General features: G+C 32.0%; 1 protein-coding gene across 12 annotated transcripts in view; it reads left to right on the plus strand.

Annotated features, from left to right (window-relative positions):
* Positions 1-21,960, plus strand: part of LOC124432458 (neurobeachin) — a 306,785-nt gene that overhangs the window by 155,791 nt on the left and 129,034 nt on the right. For all 12 annotated transcript variants that reach the window (XM_046981638.1, XM_046981476.1, XM_046981673.1 and 9 more), the window contains exon 2: positions 20,497-20,601. In XM_046981638.1, coding sequence (XP_046837594.1) covers positions 20,497-20,601 — 105 coding nt within the window. The remainder of the gene's footprint in view (positions 1-20,496; positions 20,602-21,960) is intronic.

Consider the following 21,960-nt stretch of genomic DNA (forward strand, 5'->3'; position numbering starts at 1 on the left):
GAGAAAAAGAGAGATAGATAGAGAAAGAGAGAGAGAGAGAGAGAGAGAGAGAGAGAGAGAGAGAGAGAGAGAAAAGAAAAAGAGGATGGGAATGTGAAGTTCGGAAGAAGGAAGAAGTAACTTTTCAAAAAGGTGGATGCGACCTACCATTTCGTTTGATCTTACTGCACAGCCAAACCTTCAACCTCCGGCTTTCCTTCGACTTCCAACCTAAAACTAGTCCTTCTATCTTTTACTGCACTCTTTCTTTCTCTCTCTCTCCTCTCTCTCCTCTCTCTCCTCTCTCTCCTCTCTCTCTCTCTTTAGATACGATTCGCGTATAACTTCACGTTATGCAAGCTATTACAAGATCGTTTTTATCGATAGGAAAAAAAAATTAGACTTGCTTCTGTTTTTCTTTTTTTATTATTATTATTATTTTTTTTTTTGTAGAGAACTATAAAACCATTTAGAAATGTTTAGAAATATAATGATTATATCGATCAAATAACATTTGCATTTGCAATAATTAAAAGTTACGAATCAGAAATTCTATGATATGAAATCGATGAAAAATAATAATTGTTGATGATAGTGTTTCAAGCTTTAGAGTTTGTTACTATATCAGACAATCGTTTGATTTATCGGGATATTATAGAACATGGTTTCGTCGTCTTTCAATGAAAGAGTTATCGATTTTCAAAGGAGCTACTATCACAAGTAGACAGACAAAGGAAACTTAGGATACAGTTTTATTACAGATCCTTAAACACGTCGAGTATTTATATCAATTCTCCTTGAATGGTAGTTTCGATTGTGTTACAGTTTGAGTATGTTGTTTAAGACGATTAAATAAGAACGTGTAATGTATAATAATAATAATAATATAATTATTATTATTATATAATTTATATTTATTATAATAAATGAATATTTGATGATAATTAATGGATCTGTCTCATCTGTTATATATCAATGTATCTATCTATGAATGAATACCTTATTCGATGACTTTATTAATCAATAAAATAAAATCGATCATTGCGTTACATTTCGTAAAATACGATTTATTTTTGAAAATAATTGTTTATGTACAAAATAAAGTTTAATGATATGGCAAGTAAAAGGAAAAAAAATTTTTTTTTAATTTTACGAGATAATAAATGATGAAAAAAAAAGAGAGAAAAAAAAATAGACAACATATAATTCTTATAGAAACGAATGATATTTCCCTTAATTTCGTCTCTAGTTTCGTGTAGAAGGTACAAGTACACCCATAGTTGACTTCCGCGTACCTCGGTTAATTAGCGCTTTTGGTGAATTTAAAAGAAAAATTTCATACGAGCTATTCCCATGAGCGAAGTCAGTAATCCTCTTTGTTCTCCACTTCGGTCTATTCATTATTATCAACGCTTGAAATCCAGTAGACGAACGGCCGGCAAGTGTGGGATATTCAAAAGAGATTCTAAATTTTTGTAATTAAAAATGTACGTTCGCACACGAAATGAAACAAATGATGAATATGTGTGTATCTGTGTGAATCCTTTCTCTCTGTCTCTCTCTCTCTCTCTCTCTCTCTCTTTCTCTCTCTCTATCTCTATCTTTCTTTCTCTCTCTCTCTCTCTCTCTCTCTCTCTCTCTCTTTCTCTCTATCTCTATCTCTATCTCTATCTCTCTCATTATGGATGCTGGACATTCATAAGCTTCGACGTTAATATAGTTGCTTGGGAATTAGTTGAGTGAAGCACTGTCAGACTATTCACGATTTTACGATGTTCTTCTGGATAGAAAATCTCTTCATCCGTTGTGCATCACTGCCGCTAAGTGAAACATCGGTGGTACAATGGATTTCGTTTGAAATAGTACTATACTAACATGGTACGATAACTCGATTTCCTTTGTTCCATAATTTTCTACATGTTCATGAAATTTATTTCCAAGGAATTTCTTTTTCGTTTTACCAATTAGAATTTCATTCTTTTCACGTTTGTAGCTTTCTTTTATATCGTTAAATATTCGAAAAATATTCTTTTCTCTCTTTTTTTGTACCACTTCCCTCCCCCCATACCAGAGATTTTTTTACATATTTCCCGATGATAGTAGACATCTTGGATTCTTTTTGTTTCGAGAATAAAAAAAAATGAATTCGAAAAATTATTCGAAACGATCGCATTACTATATATGGAATGATCGATTGTAACATTGAAAATATACTTTTCTTCCAATTACAATTAATTAATTAATATACATTAACTAGCTAATTGATTAATAAATAAATTATAACTATCTAACCGTTGATTCATGTAGTCGTAGTCATAGTCGTTGGAAAATGTAATAATATACATTGTATCGGAAGTTGTCGCTGTTACGTAAATCGTAACACAATTTATCACTCGTAAAATGAAGAAACATATTACGTCACGTTTTCTTTCCCGGTTATATCAACTTTCTCATTTCACTTGCAATAACTTTATTTCCGCCTCGATCTTTTGTAAGAGAAAAAAAAATTATCATTATTCTTTCTGTCTCTTTTTATCCTTTTTTTTCTTTTTCTTTTCTTTTCTTTCCGGAGTATATAACTAAATAGAAAATAATAATAATAATAATAATAATAATAATAATAATAATAATAATAATAATAAAATAAAGTAAAATAAAACGAAAGAAAAAAATTAAGAAAAAAAAGAAAATTAAAGAATATATATGAAAAGAAGAGGAAGGAAAAAATTAATTAATTAATAAGTAAAACGAATCTATCATCGAGGCTTGTCTAATAAATAATAAATAATAAATAAATAATAAATAATAAATAATAAATAATAAATAATATTGATAATAATAATAATAATAATAATAATAATAATAATAATAATAATAATAATAATAATAATAATAATAATAATAATAATAATAATAATAATTGGCGGATAGATCTTAACGGGGAAATTCGTGAAGATGAGAATAGGTTATAGGTACGCGTCGGAATGTTTCACATTCTCGATCGAAGTCCGTCGATTCCTCGGCAAGTTCGGCTATGCGATAGTACGCACGATTGCCCTCGATTAATGCCTCGATCCTTCGCTCACTCAAAACGATCGTTCTCGCTATTGTCATTCTCGTCCTTCGTCCTTCGTCCTTCATTCGTTTCATACAACTTTACAAATTGCTGGCGCCTCTTTACTACGAACTAGGTGCCTTCTCGTCGCGACGTCAAATTACAATCTCCATCCCTTCCAAATTAACTTTACTTCTTTTTTCTCTCTCTCTCTATCTCTCTCTCTTTTTCTCTCACTTTCTTTTTTTTCCTTATCCTGTATCTCTCTCTTTTATTCGTATCACTTTCCTCTTTTTCTGTTCATTTATCGGCACACCTATTTATTTTTTTTGTTTTTGTTTTCTTTTTTCATCCTTTTCTTTTAATTTTTCATGATGTATCTTCTCTCTCTCTCTCTCTCTCTCTCTCTCTCTCTCTCTTTCTCTCTTTGTTTTCCTATAATTTTCTACCATTTTTTTTCTTTGTCCTTCTTCGATTTATTATCCAATAAAATAAGAAAGATTTGTATCGCACTTAGAGGCAACTTAATTAATCCACGATACATTACATTAATTATCTCATTAAATGATATATCCAGATATTTTGTAATTTCATTTCTCATTCTTTATATATCATTCTTTTTTCCTACTTCCTTCTTTATTTTCTTTATCATCAGATCATCTTATTAAAATCGTTAATTTGATTATATAAAAATTCTCTTATTATTCATACCATTCTCTGAATCTATTGATTTCCTACGTAACTATTTCGTTCGTTCATATGTACGTATGTACATACGTTCATTCGCTCGTTCATTCGTACGTTCGTTTGTTCGTCTGTTCGTTCGTTTATTTGTTCGCTCGTTTATTTGTTCGCTCGTTTTAATATGTATTACTCTTATAAAATAGTTCGTATATACGATGAAAATTTTTTCCAATTAACTTTGTTAAAATATATAAAAATAATACGAAAAAAGATGAAACTTTTGACGAAAAAGAAACGAAAAAATGAATGAAGCTGAATATAGAAAGTGAAGTTTATTCAATGTATAGAATGGAAAGAAGAAGGACCCAATGAGAATTTCGATGCGAACAAGGACAAAGGGCATATCTATGCCTGTCGGCTCCTTCAACTTGAATCGAGGTTCTAGTAGATTTCACTGCAGCGAAATGAGCCACTTGAGGCAATGCATTCGATCTCTAGCAATCTACTACTACTACTACTACTACTACTACTACTACTACTACTACTACTACTACTACTACTACTACTACTACTACTACTACTACTACTAAACTACTCTACTATTCTCTCTATCTATCTATCTCTCTGTCTCTGCCTCTCTCTCTTTTCGTTTGAGCTTTTCTTGATATCATTATAAACTATGAATAACCGGAGTCTTGACTTTTCCTTAAAATACTGGCCAATGTAGCTCACATGAACTCGGTCAAAGACTCTTTACTTTCTACGTTAATTATCAAATCGATCAAACTCGTTATAAAATTTTCACTTAATTGTAATTGGAACATTCTTTCTTTTTTATTATTACTATTATTATTATTTTCTTTTTTATTTCTTTTGTTATTTTTCACTCCTTTGTATGGTTATTCTTTGATCGAGCTGCTTTCATTCGATGACCTTTTATTATTACTTCGTCTTATAATTAAATGTGACGAATGGAAATGAAAAAAAAAGAAAAAAAAAGAAAGATATAATTCATTCTTTTCAAACAAAATTTCCAATTTTAGTTTAATTAGTTTATTTAATGGGAATGTACGAGTAAGACCACGTTTATAAATTTATAATTATTTTCGACGTGAAAAAAACAAATGTACTATTGCTGTTGAGTTATTGTAAAGGTTTGATATCCATTTATGAAATCTCCGTTTGATCTTCGATCTGTATTCTTAATAATGGCGCATGACTCATAAAGCATGACTCATCATCATCCTATGAGATCTCATCAAATTTGCTTGAAAGCTTTTCGAAATTTCACGAGTAAGCGCGTGCCAAACAACGTTTTAACAATTTTAATGGAATAACGAAACGTACATATGATTTCGAATGCATAATGAATAAAACGAAATCAATGGGAATGGCGAAGTTGTTAATCCTTTGCACTTCCAACGGATTAAGCGATCGACCATATGTCGTTCTGTTAATAATCTCTGAATCCATTTTAACAAATTCCATTTCGCGTTATGCCCTATTAAAATCGATTCACGAGTCACTTATCATTAATTGTTTTTTAATAACTTCTTTGGATATCTTTTCCCATTTCCTACATTCAACTTTTGTATTATAAATCTAGACGAATAAAGTGCAAAATAAATTTATCGTAAAATCACGAGAGATATTAATTATCAATTATTTCGTATCCATAACGTTTGTCGCGAATAATTTCTAACGAGAGCATATATAAAATTATTATCGAATAATATTCTTTTTTATTTTCTTTTTTTTTATTTTTTTTTCTTTTTTTTTTTTTTATCGACAGTAAAATTTTAATAACTAAGTATTTAAAAGAGATCTTAAAGTTAATGATCGAGTTCGTTACAATGTATATACGTATGTATCTATATCGAAAATTTGTGTCCGCGTTTTGTCGAAATTGAAAATGACCTCGTAAGCTCGTATTTCATTCCATGGACGCGTATATCACGGTGACAGCCATTTTCGATTAAGGTGATTCGTACGTATGTATGTAGATACGTATCCCTAGTCGAGATTGGAAAATGTGGACGCGCTGACACTTCGCATTCGTCGTTCGTCTAACATTCGGCGAAGAATGATAAGGAACGATAGATGATCCCTTAAAATTTCATTATGTTTCTGTTGTTATGGGATCAAACGAAAGGGCAAATAGCTTTACTATAAAAAAAAAAATAATAATAATAAATAAAAAATAAAAAAAATAATAAGTAACGTAATAAATCGTCTCCGTTTCTTAAGATAAATAATTTTTATAAAATAATATAAATAATTTGATTATATACAATAAATAATTTTTTATTATCAAATAATTAAGAACAAAATATCATTTGCATTCATAGTTGTACGAAGTAAATTGTCGTTAACGTTCGCTTATCTTTACAACTCGCTGGTTCTACGTAATGTTTATTAAACGTAAATCACTTAAATGTATACATCGACCCAGTTTTCACTTTAGTACACTATTTAGATTCTCTCCTGCGGTGAATGCATCGAGCCGAAAAGCGTTTTTGGAGTGTTGTGTTGTTTTATTCATTTTAAGTTCGTCGAGTGATCAAAACGAAGAGTTTCTAGTTAAGTTTCTTTTAACAAAGCCTAATAGAAAACTGGCAACGAACGAGCTCTCCTCTCTCTTTCTCTCTCTCTCTCTCTCTCTCTCTCTCTCTCTCTCTCTCTCTCTCTTAGAACAAAATAACTAATACCAAACGTAAAGAAAAAACAAAAATGATATAAAATGTTACAATGTGAATGTTATAAAACAGTCGCAAAAGGCAAAAATAAGTTCCATGCTTGGTTATCTCAGTTCGTACCAAGCCAAGTGATTTAAATTCGTGCAACTTTTTAACATTATTAACGTGCTTGCTCGTTCATTCGAAATTTTACATTTATATATTTCGGTCTTTTTATTTCATCTTTCATCTCCTCATCTTTCTTCATAAATACGACCAAAAAACATTTCTTTTCAAATGTTATAGAAAGTATGATAACATATCTGGTATATTTTACGAGGACATTAATACATAATATAAATTGTCTTTTTTAAATGTGAATACGGAATATATATGCGAAAAGAATAATTATAAAAAAGGTTGATAATATTATGTTGTAATAATAATAACATTTCATATGAAATCGTAGCAATGTTCTTTAAAGTAAAGATGACTCTACTATAACTTATTTTCTACAAATTGTGTTTTTTGACTTTAAATCGATATACATACGTACCTATATATAGTAAATTAAAAAGTGGGACGGGTTTACGAGAACACAGAAATGACTTCGAAAAGGCAGAGTAATAGCTCGAACAACTTCTCTCTCTCTCTCTCTCTCTCTCTCTCTCTCTCTCTCTCTCTTCCTCTTTCTCTTTCTCTTTTTGTCCTCTTTAGCTCGCTCTCTTTCTATATGACATACAATCAATAAGTTCCGTTGCATCGGTCTACGAGTTTTATATGTTCGACATGCATCGCGAAAAACTTTTCCACCGTGCACTACCAGGTCCAATGTAACATTTTACTACCGAACGAACGTGGAAAATGTGCAAAATTCTCTCTCTTTCTCTCTTTCTCTCTCTCTCTCTCTGTCTCTCTCTCTCTCTCTCTCCCTTTCTCTCTCTTTCTGCCTGTCCTAGATCGACATACCTCTTTAACTCCACTCTCATTTTCTCTCTCCCTCCCTCCCTCTCTCTCTCTCTCCCTCTTTCTCTCTCTCTCTCTCTATATATATATATATATGTGTGTGTGTGTGTGTGTGTGTGTGTGTGTATACACTTCTCTTTCTGTGCTCAAACGTCATCAACAGAGTTGTTAAGTTTCATATGAAGCTATGAAAAAAAATCTATTTTTTTGTTTCCCTTTTTCGAAACTCGTTAATACAAAATCAAAAATGTCGACATGCACGTTAAATGCATTTATTTCTTTCATTCTCTTTTTTCTCTTCCTTTTTTTCTTTTTTTTTTTTTTTCTTGTTTCTTGCAATTTAATTCGACACAAAAGAATAAAAAAAGAAAAAAAAGAAAATACTTCGTTCGACAATAAATACGATAAAATAGTGTTAAATGATATAAATGAGCTTAAACGTGGCGAACGCGAAGTATCGAATATAAATTATTCGACTTATTTCTATATTTATGTATGCACTTGAAAAATATAATGATACGATGAGTGTACTTCAGTTGGTAGTGGTTGTGGTAGAGGGAAGATTCGTCCGACTGAGTAACTTTCAAGGATGTCGAGCGGAAAGTAAGCACCCGTGGAGAGCGCCAAAGGTTTCAACTGCGAAATGCTTCGACGTGAGACGTAATAACTAGCCGAACGCGTATAGTACAAACGACAGGGTAGGAAAACGGCAAGGGTGAGCGACTTTTGGGGAAATACGAGCTAGCTCGTTCGTTTCTCACGAAGGAAATTTTCTACTTTGACGAGGGAAAGTCGTGATACTTTTCCGTATTCCACCATTATTCCGGTACTCGTTCGCTTTTCGTTTCTTTTTGATAGGATGGAAAGTTTTGTAGGTCATACAGAATATATATATATGTGTGTGTGTGTATGTGTGTGTGTGTGTGTAAGAGAGAGAGAGAGAGAGAGAGAGAGAGAGAGAGAGAGAGAGAGAAAGAGATAGTAGTTAAAATCGATCGTATAGTTTCTTTCTCTATATCGTTCGATTTGACGATTTATCTTTTTCTCTTTAGACTGTCATAATCCGAAATAAAGGTGATGATGAGGAAAAATGAATCGAAGAAAGATGAAGATAGAAAAAGAAAGAGAAAATAAATAAAAAAAAAAAGACAAGAGAAAGAAAAAAGAAGTGAAAGAAGGGAAGCTCGCACAACCCTTTCACCGTGACGTACACTCGTTAAAGCTTGAAGTCGCTACTCTTTCTGGTGGCAGTGTGACACGAGTTTCATTAATTAAGCTAAGAGAGTTTTGTGAGAACCTGGAAGGGGCAGATGTGAAGAATTATAGAAGGTCTACGACATGCACCGAAAGATGGCACGGACGAGAAGACATAAAGAGAGTAAAAGTTATTGGAATCGTGGATATTATAAACAATATTTTTTCGGAAATATAATCACGCATGGTGATATTAATTTACTTTGAAAATCTTCGATATTTATTTTTTGAAAAATTATTTATCGAAGACGGTAATAGGATATTTGAAATGTTTCTCTTTATCGAAATCTCTGGAGTTTAAGAACGAAGATTTCGAAAATATTTCTACGGATGAGAAATAATATATATATATGTACATATATGTATTTTCTTTTTCTGTCAATATATCATTAATTTATTATTTCGCTTTAACATTTCACTTTATTTAATCGAAAATTATCAACATGTACATATGATCTTTACTTATTGGTAATAAGTTGAGAAATATTAATTAACGTTAAATGATTTTGATGCTTGGCAATCGTATGAATTATTAATTTATTAAATAACAATTATTTTTGACAAACAAAATAAATGGAATTTAATGTAAAATCATGGCACGATCAAAGACCATGAAACGATGAATTTTTATGGATAGAGAAAATCATATCGGTAAGGAAAACTCGTGAATACTAGAACGAAAGTCTTAATGTTCGAGAGTTTACTGGGTGTTCATCTTAGTCATGAATGCCGTTCAATAAGTTGAAAGTTTACTTCGACCTTCGCTTAGCTCTTGGAAATGAGATGGTGGATAATTAAGCGCGACGAGCCGAAAACTCAGCATCTCTTATTCGACTTTCGAAGATGAGAGATTTTGCGACATTAAATTTGAAAACGATTCGTCGAAACTTTTCCTTAGAAGTTAAGAGTGTGCAAATGAAAAAAAAAAGTGGAGAGAAAGGGAGAAAAAGAGAGAGAAAGAGAGAGAGAAAGACAGAGAGAGAGGTAACTATGTAATCTCTCACCCTTTCTCTCCCTCTCTTTCAACATATTTTATGTTTTCAAAAGAATTTTCGTCTGATTTTACGAGATTTAAATATGTCCTTTATTTTTTACAACGGTACAAATTCGCAGGAAAAAATATAGATATTTCTTTTTATTATATTTGTTATTTTTCTCTTCTATTTTATTTTTATTTTTATTTTTATTTTTATTTTTATTTTTATTTTTATTTTGGTTAATCACCTTAAGTCCTTTAACGTTTTCGAGTTGTTATTTAGTAAAATATTTATTTGAACGATAAAATACAGAATTTTGACGAGAATTTTGTTCGAACATTTTCTGCTCCTCGAATGAATTCCTACCATCGTGGTTACTTTAGTACAATTTATAGCCTAGAAGGGGTCTTAGAGGTCGGCTCGTATCTGGATTATATTTCCGACGATGGACTGTGGATGTTGAAGTAACTCGAGAATCGTGTAAACCACTTGAGAACATTCCCATCAACGGTTGTGGTCCACTTTATGGATTTTAAAAGCCGCACATAGAGAAGCTACGTGGTTTGTTCTACATCTCTTAAGGTTTTAACGTAACCATAATCGATCTGTAACATCGAATAGGAGAAGAAAGTTCCCTTTGACATTTTGGGCTTAAATTAACAGATTCAGGGTTATTGCTGAGAGATTCGAGAGAGACAGAGAGAGAGAGAGAGAGAGAGAGAGAGAGAGAGAGAGAGAGAGAGAGCTGCAGTTCATTCGACTTTCATTTCGGAAAAATTAACGGTAAATAATTTTAATTGAAAATTTTTAAAGATCAGAGTCCAGTATAAAAATGTTTAATGTTTATTAATTCCTGAGGAACAATGGATATTCTATAGGGAGAACTGATCTGTTAATAATCTCTCTATCATCATCTCTATGGAAATTAATGGCTTATTAAAGAAATTAAATAGCTCTATATAAAAATATTTATAAATTCCATCGAGAAGGAAATAACGATATATACATATACATATATATATATATATAATATTATGTAGATGTGGTAAATATTCACGAATATCAATTATAAGACCGTCGAATTAAATGATGTTAAAACGATTCATTCAGACCGCTGCCACTTACGTTGTGAACAACGTAAAACTGTGAGGTATATCAAAGTTCAAGTTTTATTTCTCGAAAAAAATGAGAAAGGGAGAGAGAGAGAAAGAGAGTGGGAAATGGAAAGGAAGAAAAGCTAGAGAAAGCTGGAGCCGAAAATGTGAAATTCGTAGAACTCGAGTCGACTGAAATGGCACGAAAAGCACGACCTGGACGAGGGAGAACAATGCTTGTGGATTTCGAGTCCGCCAAGATGGCGGCCTAATTAGGAAGAACGCGTCTTAAATATGGATGTCGAGCCGACAGAAAATGCGAGAGTAAGAAAGAACTGAAAGGTAGGTTGGAGCGGGAAAGTGAAAAGGGGAGAAGGACGGAAAGAGGATAGGAAAGACCCGTATTCCTTTTTTTTCTTCTTCTGTTTCTTCTTCTTCTTTCCTTCTATTTTTTTTTCTTTTCTTATTTCTCTTCATTTCTTTCCTGTCTTTTCTCTCTCTTTCTTTTTTCCATTTTCTTTTTCTTTTTTCTTCTTTTTTCTTTTTATTTTTTTTTTGTGCTTTTTTTAATCTTTACATCACACGCACATAGAAACGTAAAAGAACCCATCGAGTTGGTTTTAATATCGTTCCTCTTTTTCTTAATCAAAATCAAACGCTGATTCAATGAATCTTTGAGTTTTCAAATTTCTCGCGATGGATCGTGTAAGGTTGCACAGATCAAATTAGATTTCCGTGAATTTATCCTACTACTAGTACTACTACTACTACTACTACTACTATTACTACTACTACTACTACTACTACTACTATTACTATTAATACTACTACTACTACTACTACTACTACTACTACTACTATTACTACTATGACGGACACTTTTCGTGTTGTTTCATTTTTGCATCGAGATCGTTCCTATAAAGAAGAATAAATACATTTTATCGTAGGAAATTTTTGAAAAATACGATATGGATGCATAAGTATGTACAATATATGTGTATATTTGTGATAACATTCTGTCAAAAAGTTGATTTAACCGGAATAAAAATTCCATTCGGAATAGTTATATTTCCTTCGATCGTTTATGCGAAATAAAATTTCATATAAACGTGAAGCTTAATCGGGAATGCTGAATCGATTTTCGACACAGGCTTGATATTTAAATTTTTCATTATTCTTCATAAATGTACGAATAACGAGAATATCAAGAAAAAAAAAAAAATAAAAAAAAATAAGAAAGTCAAAACCTTATTGGAAGTTATCGAGAAACTATCGCTTATGTTTGCTGCTTCTTTTCGATGTACGACATTAACTTTTCAATAAAATATTTTCTCTCTCTCTCTCTCTCTCTCTTTCTCTCCCTTTCTCTCCCTTTCTCTCCCTTTCTCTCCCTTTCTCTCCCTTTCTCTCTCTCTTCCTCCCTCTCTCTCTCTTTTGGTCGTTGAATCGTTCCCTTATCTTTATTTTCGTTCTTCTTTTTTCCTTTTTTGTTTTTGTTTCTTCTTTTTTCTTCCAGAAATCGATTTCATGTAATTTTACTGTAGTTAAAATAAACTTCGTTTCCTGTCGACTATGCTTCTTGGGAAGAGAAAATTAAAGCGAGGAATTTTTTGTATTTCGACCTTTCTCACTTTTGTCTCTCTCTCTCTCTCTCTTTCTCTCTCTCTCTCTCTCTCTCTCTCTCACTTTTTCTATTTCGTTTTTCTCTCTATTTAATCAAGAAACAAGCTTTAAATTATTTCGTCGTTTCGGTCGTCGTCTGACTTGAAAAACTTATAGAAATGAGTTTGAGAAAAAAAGAAAAAAAAGGAAAAAAAAGTGGGAGTAGAGCAAAGAAATTTCTGGGCGTCTCTCCTAACTGGTAGGAGAAAAGTCAAACGAAAATAGAAACGAAAAAGGTGAAGTCGTTGTTAAAGATCGTAAAACGAGGAGAGCTTGAAAGTTGAAAAAGAGAAAAGAGAGGAGAAGGAAGTTAAGTCAAGGAAGTCATAGCGTTGAAAAGAACTATCGTGGGTGAACGAGATGGAATGATATCGTCCCGGCCAACCAACTCAGAGAGAGGAAGAAAGAAAAATAAAGTATCGAGAAAGAAAGAGAAAGGGAGAAAGGGGCAGAGAGAGAGAGAGAGAGAGAGAGAGAGAGAGAGGAAGAGAGAAAGTACATCGAGTGAAATTCCCGGGGATGCCGTTTGCAAATGTCCCCGGCAAAATAAGCCACGGCTTATAGTTCCAGGGAGAATCCACTTTACCAGTCTCAGAGGCCTCGAATCCCGTGGAACAATGTACACTAGCCCTCGTTTCCTTCGACCCAAATAGATTTAGGTAAGGGAAGCGTCGTTACATTACGTCGTATCTAGCGCTTTTCGAACCACATACAATTTTCTCTATTTTTCGGAACCATCGAGTTTCTTTGAGCTATCATTAAATTGGGAGGACGAAATCAAACGTTCGTTTTCCATTCTCGATCAGTGGACCGATTTATCTCGATTAAGGATACCTGAAAATCGCTGAAAATGTGTTTCGAGTGAATAGTCAAATTCGATTGAAATTTGTCGATCGATTTTCATTTATATCCTATTTCGAATATGTTTCTTCGAAACATGTGTTTTTTTCTCTTTCGTTATTTATCTTTTTTTTTTCTTTTTTTTCTCTATTTTTTCTTTCGTCAAGTTTTTGATTATTTAATGAGCACACTTCAGAAACAAATTGTTATATCTTTATAAATGTATAATAATATATATATATATATATATATATATATATATGTATAAATTAATTGCAAAAGTACTATCGTTCGCGAACAAGGAAACAAGCAAAGAGAATACAAGGATGTTTAATATTACGGCTCACGTTCGCTAGTTCATTATTCGTGTTGCAAAAGCATCAAGTTGGGGTTTAGATTTAGGTTTTGTTTCGTAGTCGAAGTAGACTTGTAATTATGTAAAATATTAAGCTGCAAAATATATACTAGTGTGTTGAATTAGGAAAAGTTAACGGGATACAAAGGCATAATTTGTTGTTAACTTTGGAAGAAGATGTCTTGAGAACATAAAATAGAAAGAAAAAGAGAGAGAGAGAGAGAGAGAGAGAGAGAGAGAGAGAGAGAGAGAGAGAGAGAGAGAGAGAGAGAGACATAAGAATAAGATAGAGAAATACAAAGAAGAACGAATTGGAGGAACGTTGATCGCGGAAAAAGAAAAAGGAAAAAAGAAGAAAAAAAAAGAAAAGAAAAGGAAAGAGCATGAAAATTGAAGAAAACAGAAAGGAACGAATGGAAGCTTTAGAAGAATTAAATAGAACGAGCGAAAACTTTAAACGAATTACAGTCAAAGTCGAAAAGGAATAGAAGGTAGATAGAATAATTGGAAGGAAAAGAAATGAATCCAACCGAACGTTTTAATGTAGAAGGAAAAATCAAAGGACTTCTTTATTCATTTTTGAAGAAAGAAGAAAAAAGGCTCTGGGGATAATAGCATAGATATGACGTGAGAATAAGCGATTTATAAACAAGAATGGAAGAATTGTGATTATTTTTGAAAAGGGAAGAAGAAAAAACTTTTTCTTCCTTTCTTTTAATTTTTTTTTCTTTTTTTTTATTTTATTTTTTCTTTGAGAGAGAGAGAGAGAGAGAGAGAGAGAGAGAGAGAGAGAGAGAGAGAGAGAGAGAGAGAGAGAGAGAGAGAGAGAGAGAGAGAGAGAGAGAGTAGAAATAAAAAAAGAAATAAAAAAGAAGGAATGAAGGAAGAAAGGGAAAAAAAAACGATTTCCCCCCTTAGCTTAGTATTCGTGTCGATGATGTAAGCAAAAGAGAGTCACGATAAGACAAGATATCACGGGAAGCTTTATCTATGAGAAGGAAAATGGGGAAGTAAAATTGTCCTCGAGGAAAGAAAATAGAAAAAAAGAGAGAGAGAGAGAGAGAGAGAGAGAGAGAGAGAGAGAGAGAGAGAGAGAAAGAAAGAAAGAAAGAAAGAAAGAAAAGACAAATTTTCTTCCTCTTTATAGACAGAAGATATTTGACAGAGAGATAGAGAGAAAGTAGAAAAGAAACGAATCATATGCTTCAGGCGTGCATTATAGATTCGAATCGATCGTTCTCTCTTTCTCTCTCTCTCTCGCTCTCTCTCTCTCTCTCTCTCTTGTCGATTATATCACGGTTCCTTTCGCTTGTCACAGAGAGTCAGAGATTCGTGAAACAAGACATGTATTCGTATTCCTCATGTCAACATGTAAATACGTTCAAGACAAAATCTCGACCTCATGGTCGATCGATCGACTAACTCACTCTCTCTCTCTCTCTCTCTCTCTCTCTCTCTCTCTCTCTCCCTCCCTCTCTTATTGTTAGCACACATACACGTACACTCATGGCTGTCGTACGGCATGCAACGGATCTCTCGATGCGGATCGACCATATCCCCGGGTAAATACGTCGTGCGGTTGAGATCGCTCTGGTATACGTCAGCAGCATCCTATCCATCCTACCAGAAACGGACCACTGGCTTCTCTCCTTCAATCTCTCTCTCTCTCTCTCTCTCTCTCTCTCTCTCTCTCTCTCTCTCTCTCTCTCTCTGTCTGTCTGTCTGTCTGTCTCTGTCTCTCTCGTCAATAATACTCGATTCCAAACTACGCTATCCAGATCGTTGTCTTCGTCGCGACATATCGTGCAAAGTCCTCGACTCTATCCATGAACTATAACTCCTTATACTATTGTTCGTTCTTCCTATCGCTCGATGTGCTCTAACGAAGATCATAATGTATATCTCGAAGGTAAAACTTTCCTTTCGTTTCATTGAATATATATATATATATATATATATATATATATATATATATATATATATATCGTATTTCCATGTGATATAACACTATTATGACATTATTTCAATAAAAGAAGAGTCGAAGAAGAAGATCGACATAAGATAGATAATCGTATTCGTTGTTATTTTCCTTTCCTTAATTAGGTGTATCACTATTAATTTACTTCAAACTAATGTTTGAATACAATGACGATGATTCACTGCAAGACAAATACGGTCATAATTCGTTCTATATATGCGAAAATCAACGATATACATTGGTGTAACTCCAAAGCTATTTGAAGCCCATAGATCAAAGGTTAGTGATTGCTTTGTAATAGTCTGATGTTACATACGTATATGTATATATACATATATATATGTACGTCTATATATACGTGATATTTGTATCATTGCATTTGCTATTATAGGTTTGTCTATGTTTCGAGTGTTGCGAAAGACAATGTTATCTTAGATCATTATTGTTTTTTCATTTCCATCGAAAGAATTTATTATATTTTTCGCCGTTTCAGATTCGCCATTTTTATCGATTTTTTCTTTTCTCTTATAAGAAATATTCATTTCGCACGAAAAAGAAAAAAAAGATACGTTCAATTTCATGAAAAACTATCGATTGTTATAGAGTTCCATTTTGCGATTTAAGAAAGTCGTTGTTCCTTCGTGTTTCGAGTGGAATCATATCGCAATCCACAAAAAGATCGAGTGAAGATAATACTTGAGACAAAAGAAAGCGTTACAGACAATTTTCTTCGGTTATAGCCACGAATCCTATGGCATAACGTATAAAGTGCTGAGATTTGCGTTTGACGCGTTCAGGTGTTATACATTCTCGAGAGGCAATTGAAAAGCTTTCAAACCGCGCAAACAAGCTGCGAAACGCCTTTGAAGTAACTCGATCGAGACTTTCCGCGTGAACAGCGCGAACGGAGTTTCTATCGGTTTTCAAATACCACCGGGAACTCCTTCGAACAAGAGGCATATCGATTTTCCGATAAACTTCGACTACGCCCTCAGCTCTTTAAACTTCGATAAGGTGACGAGATCTTATCGCTTTATCGTTAAGATTATGCATCTGCATATATTATTATTTTTCTTTGTTTCTTTTTTTTCTTTCTTTTTTTTTCTTTTTTTTTTTTTTTTTTTTTTTTTGACCATAGTTACATACTTCAAGTCTCGATGAAGGACTCTCTTTGTAAAATACTGAATGGAAAGTAACTTATTACTTTTCGAAGTTTCTCGTAATTTATTGAACTCTCAAAAGTCAATAAATTAAATCGAGCTTTCTTTTTTTTTACTATAGAAGGAAAAAGAAATTGAATACGATTGTAACTTTTAATAGCGCGATAACTAAATGTTTATGCATTTTTTCACATTTCTTTTATCAATTATTGAATAATTTTTTAATTAAGTGCTATAATAAATCTGTTGTAAAATCTAGTCGTATTTTTAATAGTCAAAATCTATTAATAGAATTTGACGGGAACGATTAATTCTATTAAACGTTGTTTAAAACTATAAATCTTCTTTAATCATGAGTCACACTCTGAGTGAAATCCGTTTTTGTTATAATGTAAACAATGCAAAGATAAACGCTTTAGAGTAAACGGACAACATTAACTGATACTTGAGATTTTGTGAACTTGCCTATCCCATAGAAAGTTTGTGTAAGTATATATGCTTCACAACTGTTGCGTATTTCTATCTTCGTGTGTGTGTGTGTGTGTGTGTGTGTGTGTGTGTGTGTGTGTGTATGTGTATGTGCATCATGCGCGAGTGAAATTCTATAAGAAGCTCTCACACTTTGTTTGATTTGTCTTTATTTACTGTTTGAAGCGTTATATTATTTCACGAAGAAAACACGGAGATACGAATACGAAATTAGAATTTTTGTAATAATAAAATAAGAAAAAGAATATCTATGTATATATTTTGCGTTAAAAGAGAAATATTTTCTCTTTTTTTTTTGTTTTTTTTCCAAAGAAAAAAGAAAAAGATAACAAGACAAATAATGAGAAATAATTTTTTTTATAAACTTTTATATATATATATATATATATACATATATATATATATAATTATATAAAGAAATATATATATATATATAATTTTATAAGAACACTGATAATTAATAAATAAATTTATAAATGACTTTTGCGATTCTTTCTTTATCGCAATCTCGGCAAAGGAAAAAGAAATTGCAGTACGTTAATTAATTTTCTTCATAGCTGGCCGAGACTCCTTTCATTTCAAGTACCACCGGCAACACCCTTTATTTTCTTACCTAATCACGAAGGCGTCATACTTTGTACCACCCTTATAGTCGATAGCCGTCGACCCTTTTACTCGTGAGACGAGACTTATTTTACCCAAGGGGATGAAAGATTTTCGCAAAGTGTACCTACGTGACAACGTGGATTTTCAAAACACGCATCATCCTACCAGTGGATTTGTCCTTCAAATCCTTACAAGCCAATTTCTTCTGTGTAGGTTTCAGTTTTCACGAATTTTTGTTATACTTCGAGCATCCGTCGAATTTTCACACCGTCTTACTACATCATACACTCATGAGAACCAATCGATATTTTTTTCTTAATTTAAAAAGAATAAACAATGTAAATGTTGCGGTAAATCTGAATAAATCGAATAAAAAAAAAAAATCGATTTTAATTTCACGCGAAGCATTTTCTCAATATTACTTTCATTTTATCAGATATTATTAATATATCGTCAAATAACTTTCTACCGTAAGGATAAAATTTTAATCATTTAAAAATTTACTTTCCATTTTATTATTCTACTCTAAATATTCGAAATTATTATTACTTTTACAATTAAGATATTACATTTAAAATCCGAGATAAATAGAACGTTTATCAGTCTCCGTAATAAAGATGGAAGTAGAGCAGTGACGTGAAGGGGATAAAAAATAAAAAAAAAACAGTGCCAGTTGTTTTACTGTACCCTATCGCACTACTCGAAATTATCGTTACGAGGATTCGTTTCGAGAAGAGATGACGTCGTTACCATTCGTCGCCGATCGTAAAAGTTATCGAAGTTAGCAGCAACCGACATAGAAGCATGTTTGTATGTGGGTGTGTACACGTGAGTGTGTGTGTGCGTGTTAACAAAGGGAAAAGGGAAGCAAACTTCGATGAGAGAGAATAGGAGAGTAAGATAGAACATTCGGCAGAAGGTTCATCGTGGAATAAAGGCATGAGATACTTTCCCGGAAATTACGGTCTCCCTGTCGAGTATTTCCGGTTTGACAATATAGCATATAAGCCATTTCGAACAAAAATAGTCATACAAATTCGACTGACTCAATTTTATTGTATTTAATAATGACGAACTTTAAATAGTTTGAACTCAGATGTCTCATATTCAATATAATAATAAATATTCTTAAATTAAATTTAAAAATTAATCGCGTCGATAATGCAAAGATATTTTCGAACTCATAAATAAAACTAATTTTGTTTATGTTAAATCTGTTGTAATATTTTATTGTATCTGCATTAAACTTACAAAGAGAAGAAGAAAGAAAAAGAGAGAAAGAAAGAGAGAGAGAGAGAGAGAGAGAGAGAGAGAGAGAGAGAGAGAAATATCGTTCGAAGAAACATTAAATGAAATTTATTGGAAGAAACAGTGGCGCAACGGATATATAAGTTGTCTCTAACATTCCAAGTTTGTTGACCGTGAAAGAAAATATAGACGGAACAAGGAGTCGCATTCGAGTTTAGCGTTATTACTCCAATGCGGAAATATCTTGTTTTTTTAAGTATCCTTTGAAACTACAAAAAAAAAATTATAATAATAATAATAATAATAATAATAATAATAATAATAATAATATTAATAATAATAATAATAATAATAATAATAGTGACAATAATAAAAAGTAAAACAAAGACCGGATCCTCTTCTTTCCTTTTATATTTTCTTTTTTAAGAATCTTTTCATTTATCGATACACGAAATTGCGTTTTTAGAATGGATATGTTTTTCCATTCAACATTGAACTCCATGAAAATGGCAGCAATTGCTTTCGTATTTGTCTTTATTTATGCGTAACGTTTTATACTCTACGCATACATTCTCTCTCTCTCTCTCTCTCTCTCTCTCTCTCTCTCTCTCTCTCTCTCTCTCTCTCTCTCTCTCTTTCCATTTTCTTTCTTTTTTTTTATCAGCGACCAATAAACGTAAAACTCGTCGCCTCTCATCCTCATAAAGTGCGGATATGTTTTATCCTATGTCCGTCTCTTTGATATCTGGTCATAAAGAATTTACAATCAGTACAAATATTTAATTTATTAATGACGCCAAAAGAAACTTTCACGAACTTGTTAATGTTTTCTAATGAAATCAACCGATAAGTTTATGAAATTTTTTTCTTTTGTTCTTTTATATATATATATATATATATATATATATATATATATATATATATATTGTTTTTTTTTGACTTAATGAAATGTTCTCAAAATAGATTTTATTAAAATCGAAATTAGTAGAATTTTACTTTAAGAGCTTTACATGATCCTTTTATCATATCCGAATTTATATAGAAAGTTTTATAAATTCCGAGTAACTGTCGCGGCTCAGTTATGCCAAAAAATTCTTTTATAAATCAGTTTACGTACAAGTAAGCCAGGAAATATATAGTGCTCGATCTCCGAATTCGACTGGAAATCTACTATACGATATGTATGCAAGGACAGGTCCGAATTGAAGCCTGAAAATGCTGCATCTCCGAGATATCCAATCGCATGTAGATATGAATCGATAGTTTCGTCAGAGAGTTTCTTTCGAAAAATATTTCCCTTTTTTTTCATGTTTTTAACTTATACAAAAATTATTTATGAGAATGTAGAGAACATATTAATTATACACTATTGATTTCTATATATATATATATATATAGATATATATTTTTTTTTTCTATTATTTATACATAAATAATTACGTGCGATTTATTAATTTTTTTTTTCTGTTTACAGCTCGTGGGCGGAGAATTCGACATGGAGTTGAACTTCGTGATACAGGACGCACAGAACATCAGGCACATGTTGGAACTTCTGGATCACTGCCCACCTAATCTCCAGGTATATTATACATGATTTCATCATGTTTAATTTGAACCTTACGTAAACTTGATCGAATCCCATCGCTAATATATGAAAGTTCTAAATGGCTTTCGCGATATATTATGGCGATGGTTTCGGGTCATTTATTATGCACGACCAGTGGGAGTTCCTTATGTTCTTATTATCGTGAAAAGTTTAATGCACGAATATCTCAGAAACTAAATTCGATATAAGGAAAATGATTTATGTTAAAATTGATTAGCAACATTCGTATCTATAATATATTTATTTATTTCAATTTAAAATCAGTCATTTCAATATGCATTCGTTAAATCATTCGTTTGCAAATACTTTAGTATTTCGTTTTTGTCGATTTCTTTTTATTTTTTATTTTTTTCAACGCATTACCAATGTCAATTTTCTCATGTCAATTTATCAGTTGAAGAATGAATGAAAGAAAGGAAGCAAATAATGGAAAAAGCAAAACATAAATTGTAATTTATTTTCGTCATATTTCTTGTTTGCCTGTTTTTGTGTTTTCTTCCCGTAATTATTCCCGTAATAGAAAACAATTTTTCATAAATACAATGAAAATTCACTGAAATCCAGATGGAATTTATTTTAATATTCTTACGGTATAGAAAGAGTTTAATAAAAGAAAATCGCTTTTCTCTTCGATCGTAGAGATGTTATGGGGAATTTCAATAACGGTTCTTTAACCATAACTTCTAAAGCGTAAAAAGCTTTGTGCGATTATTTCCTCAACATCGCGTATGAATTTCGTCGATCTTTCGATTCACGTTGAAAACGATTTTTTATCTGTATATACTTATACACACACACACACACACACACACACACACACACACTGTATATACCATTTTCCATTGATTGCTTTTTGTAGTCTCTCGAATCGCTTCTATCTATTGTAATTTCAAGAACATCCTTTTATCTTATTTTATTGTTAGTACTTTTAATTATAATCATTAAAATAATCAGATCAGATAATTCGAATAAATTTTTCATGATAATAATTGGATATCAATCGATTAAACTTCGATTTAAATTCAAATGCGTCTTTTCTTATCTTTGGAACAGTTACCATCCGATAAATCGAGTCTACAAAGAAGTGACTACAAATATTTCTTAAACATCAACTTTAATATATAACTCTTTTTGGAGTTATAGCTATGAAAAATTGGAATACAGCCAATACCTTCTTCGATCGAGGGTTCATGAAATCTATGTTTTCTTTGCAAGTTTTATGTATAAAGTTACATTATACGCGTACTTATGTGCATACTCTTTTATCTCTCGCATGGTTATTCTCGTATAATATGTTCTGAACTTTTCGAGATTATAAAAGAAAAAGAAAAA

The sequence above is a fragment of the Vespa crabro genome, chromosome 1 (assembly GCF_910589235.1).
Source record: "Vespa crabro chromosome 1, iyVesCrab1.2, whole genome shotgun sequence".
Taxonomy (NCBI): domain Eukaryota; kingdom Metazoa; phylum Arthropoda; class Insecta; order Hymenoptera; family Vespidae; genus Vespa; species Vespa crabro.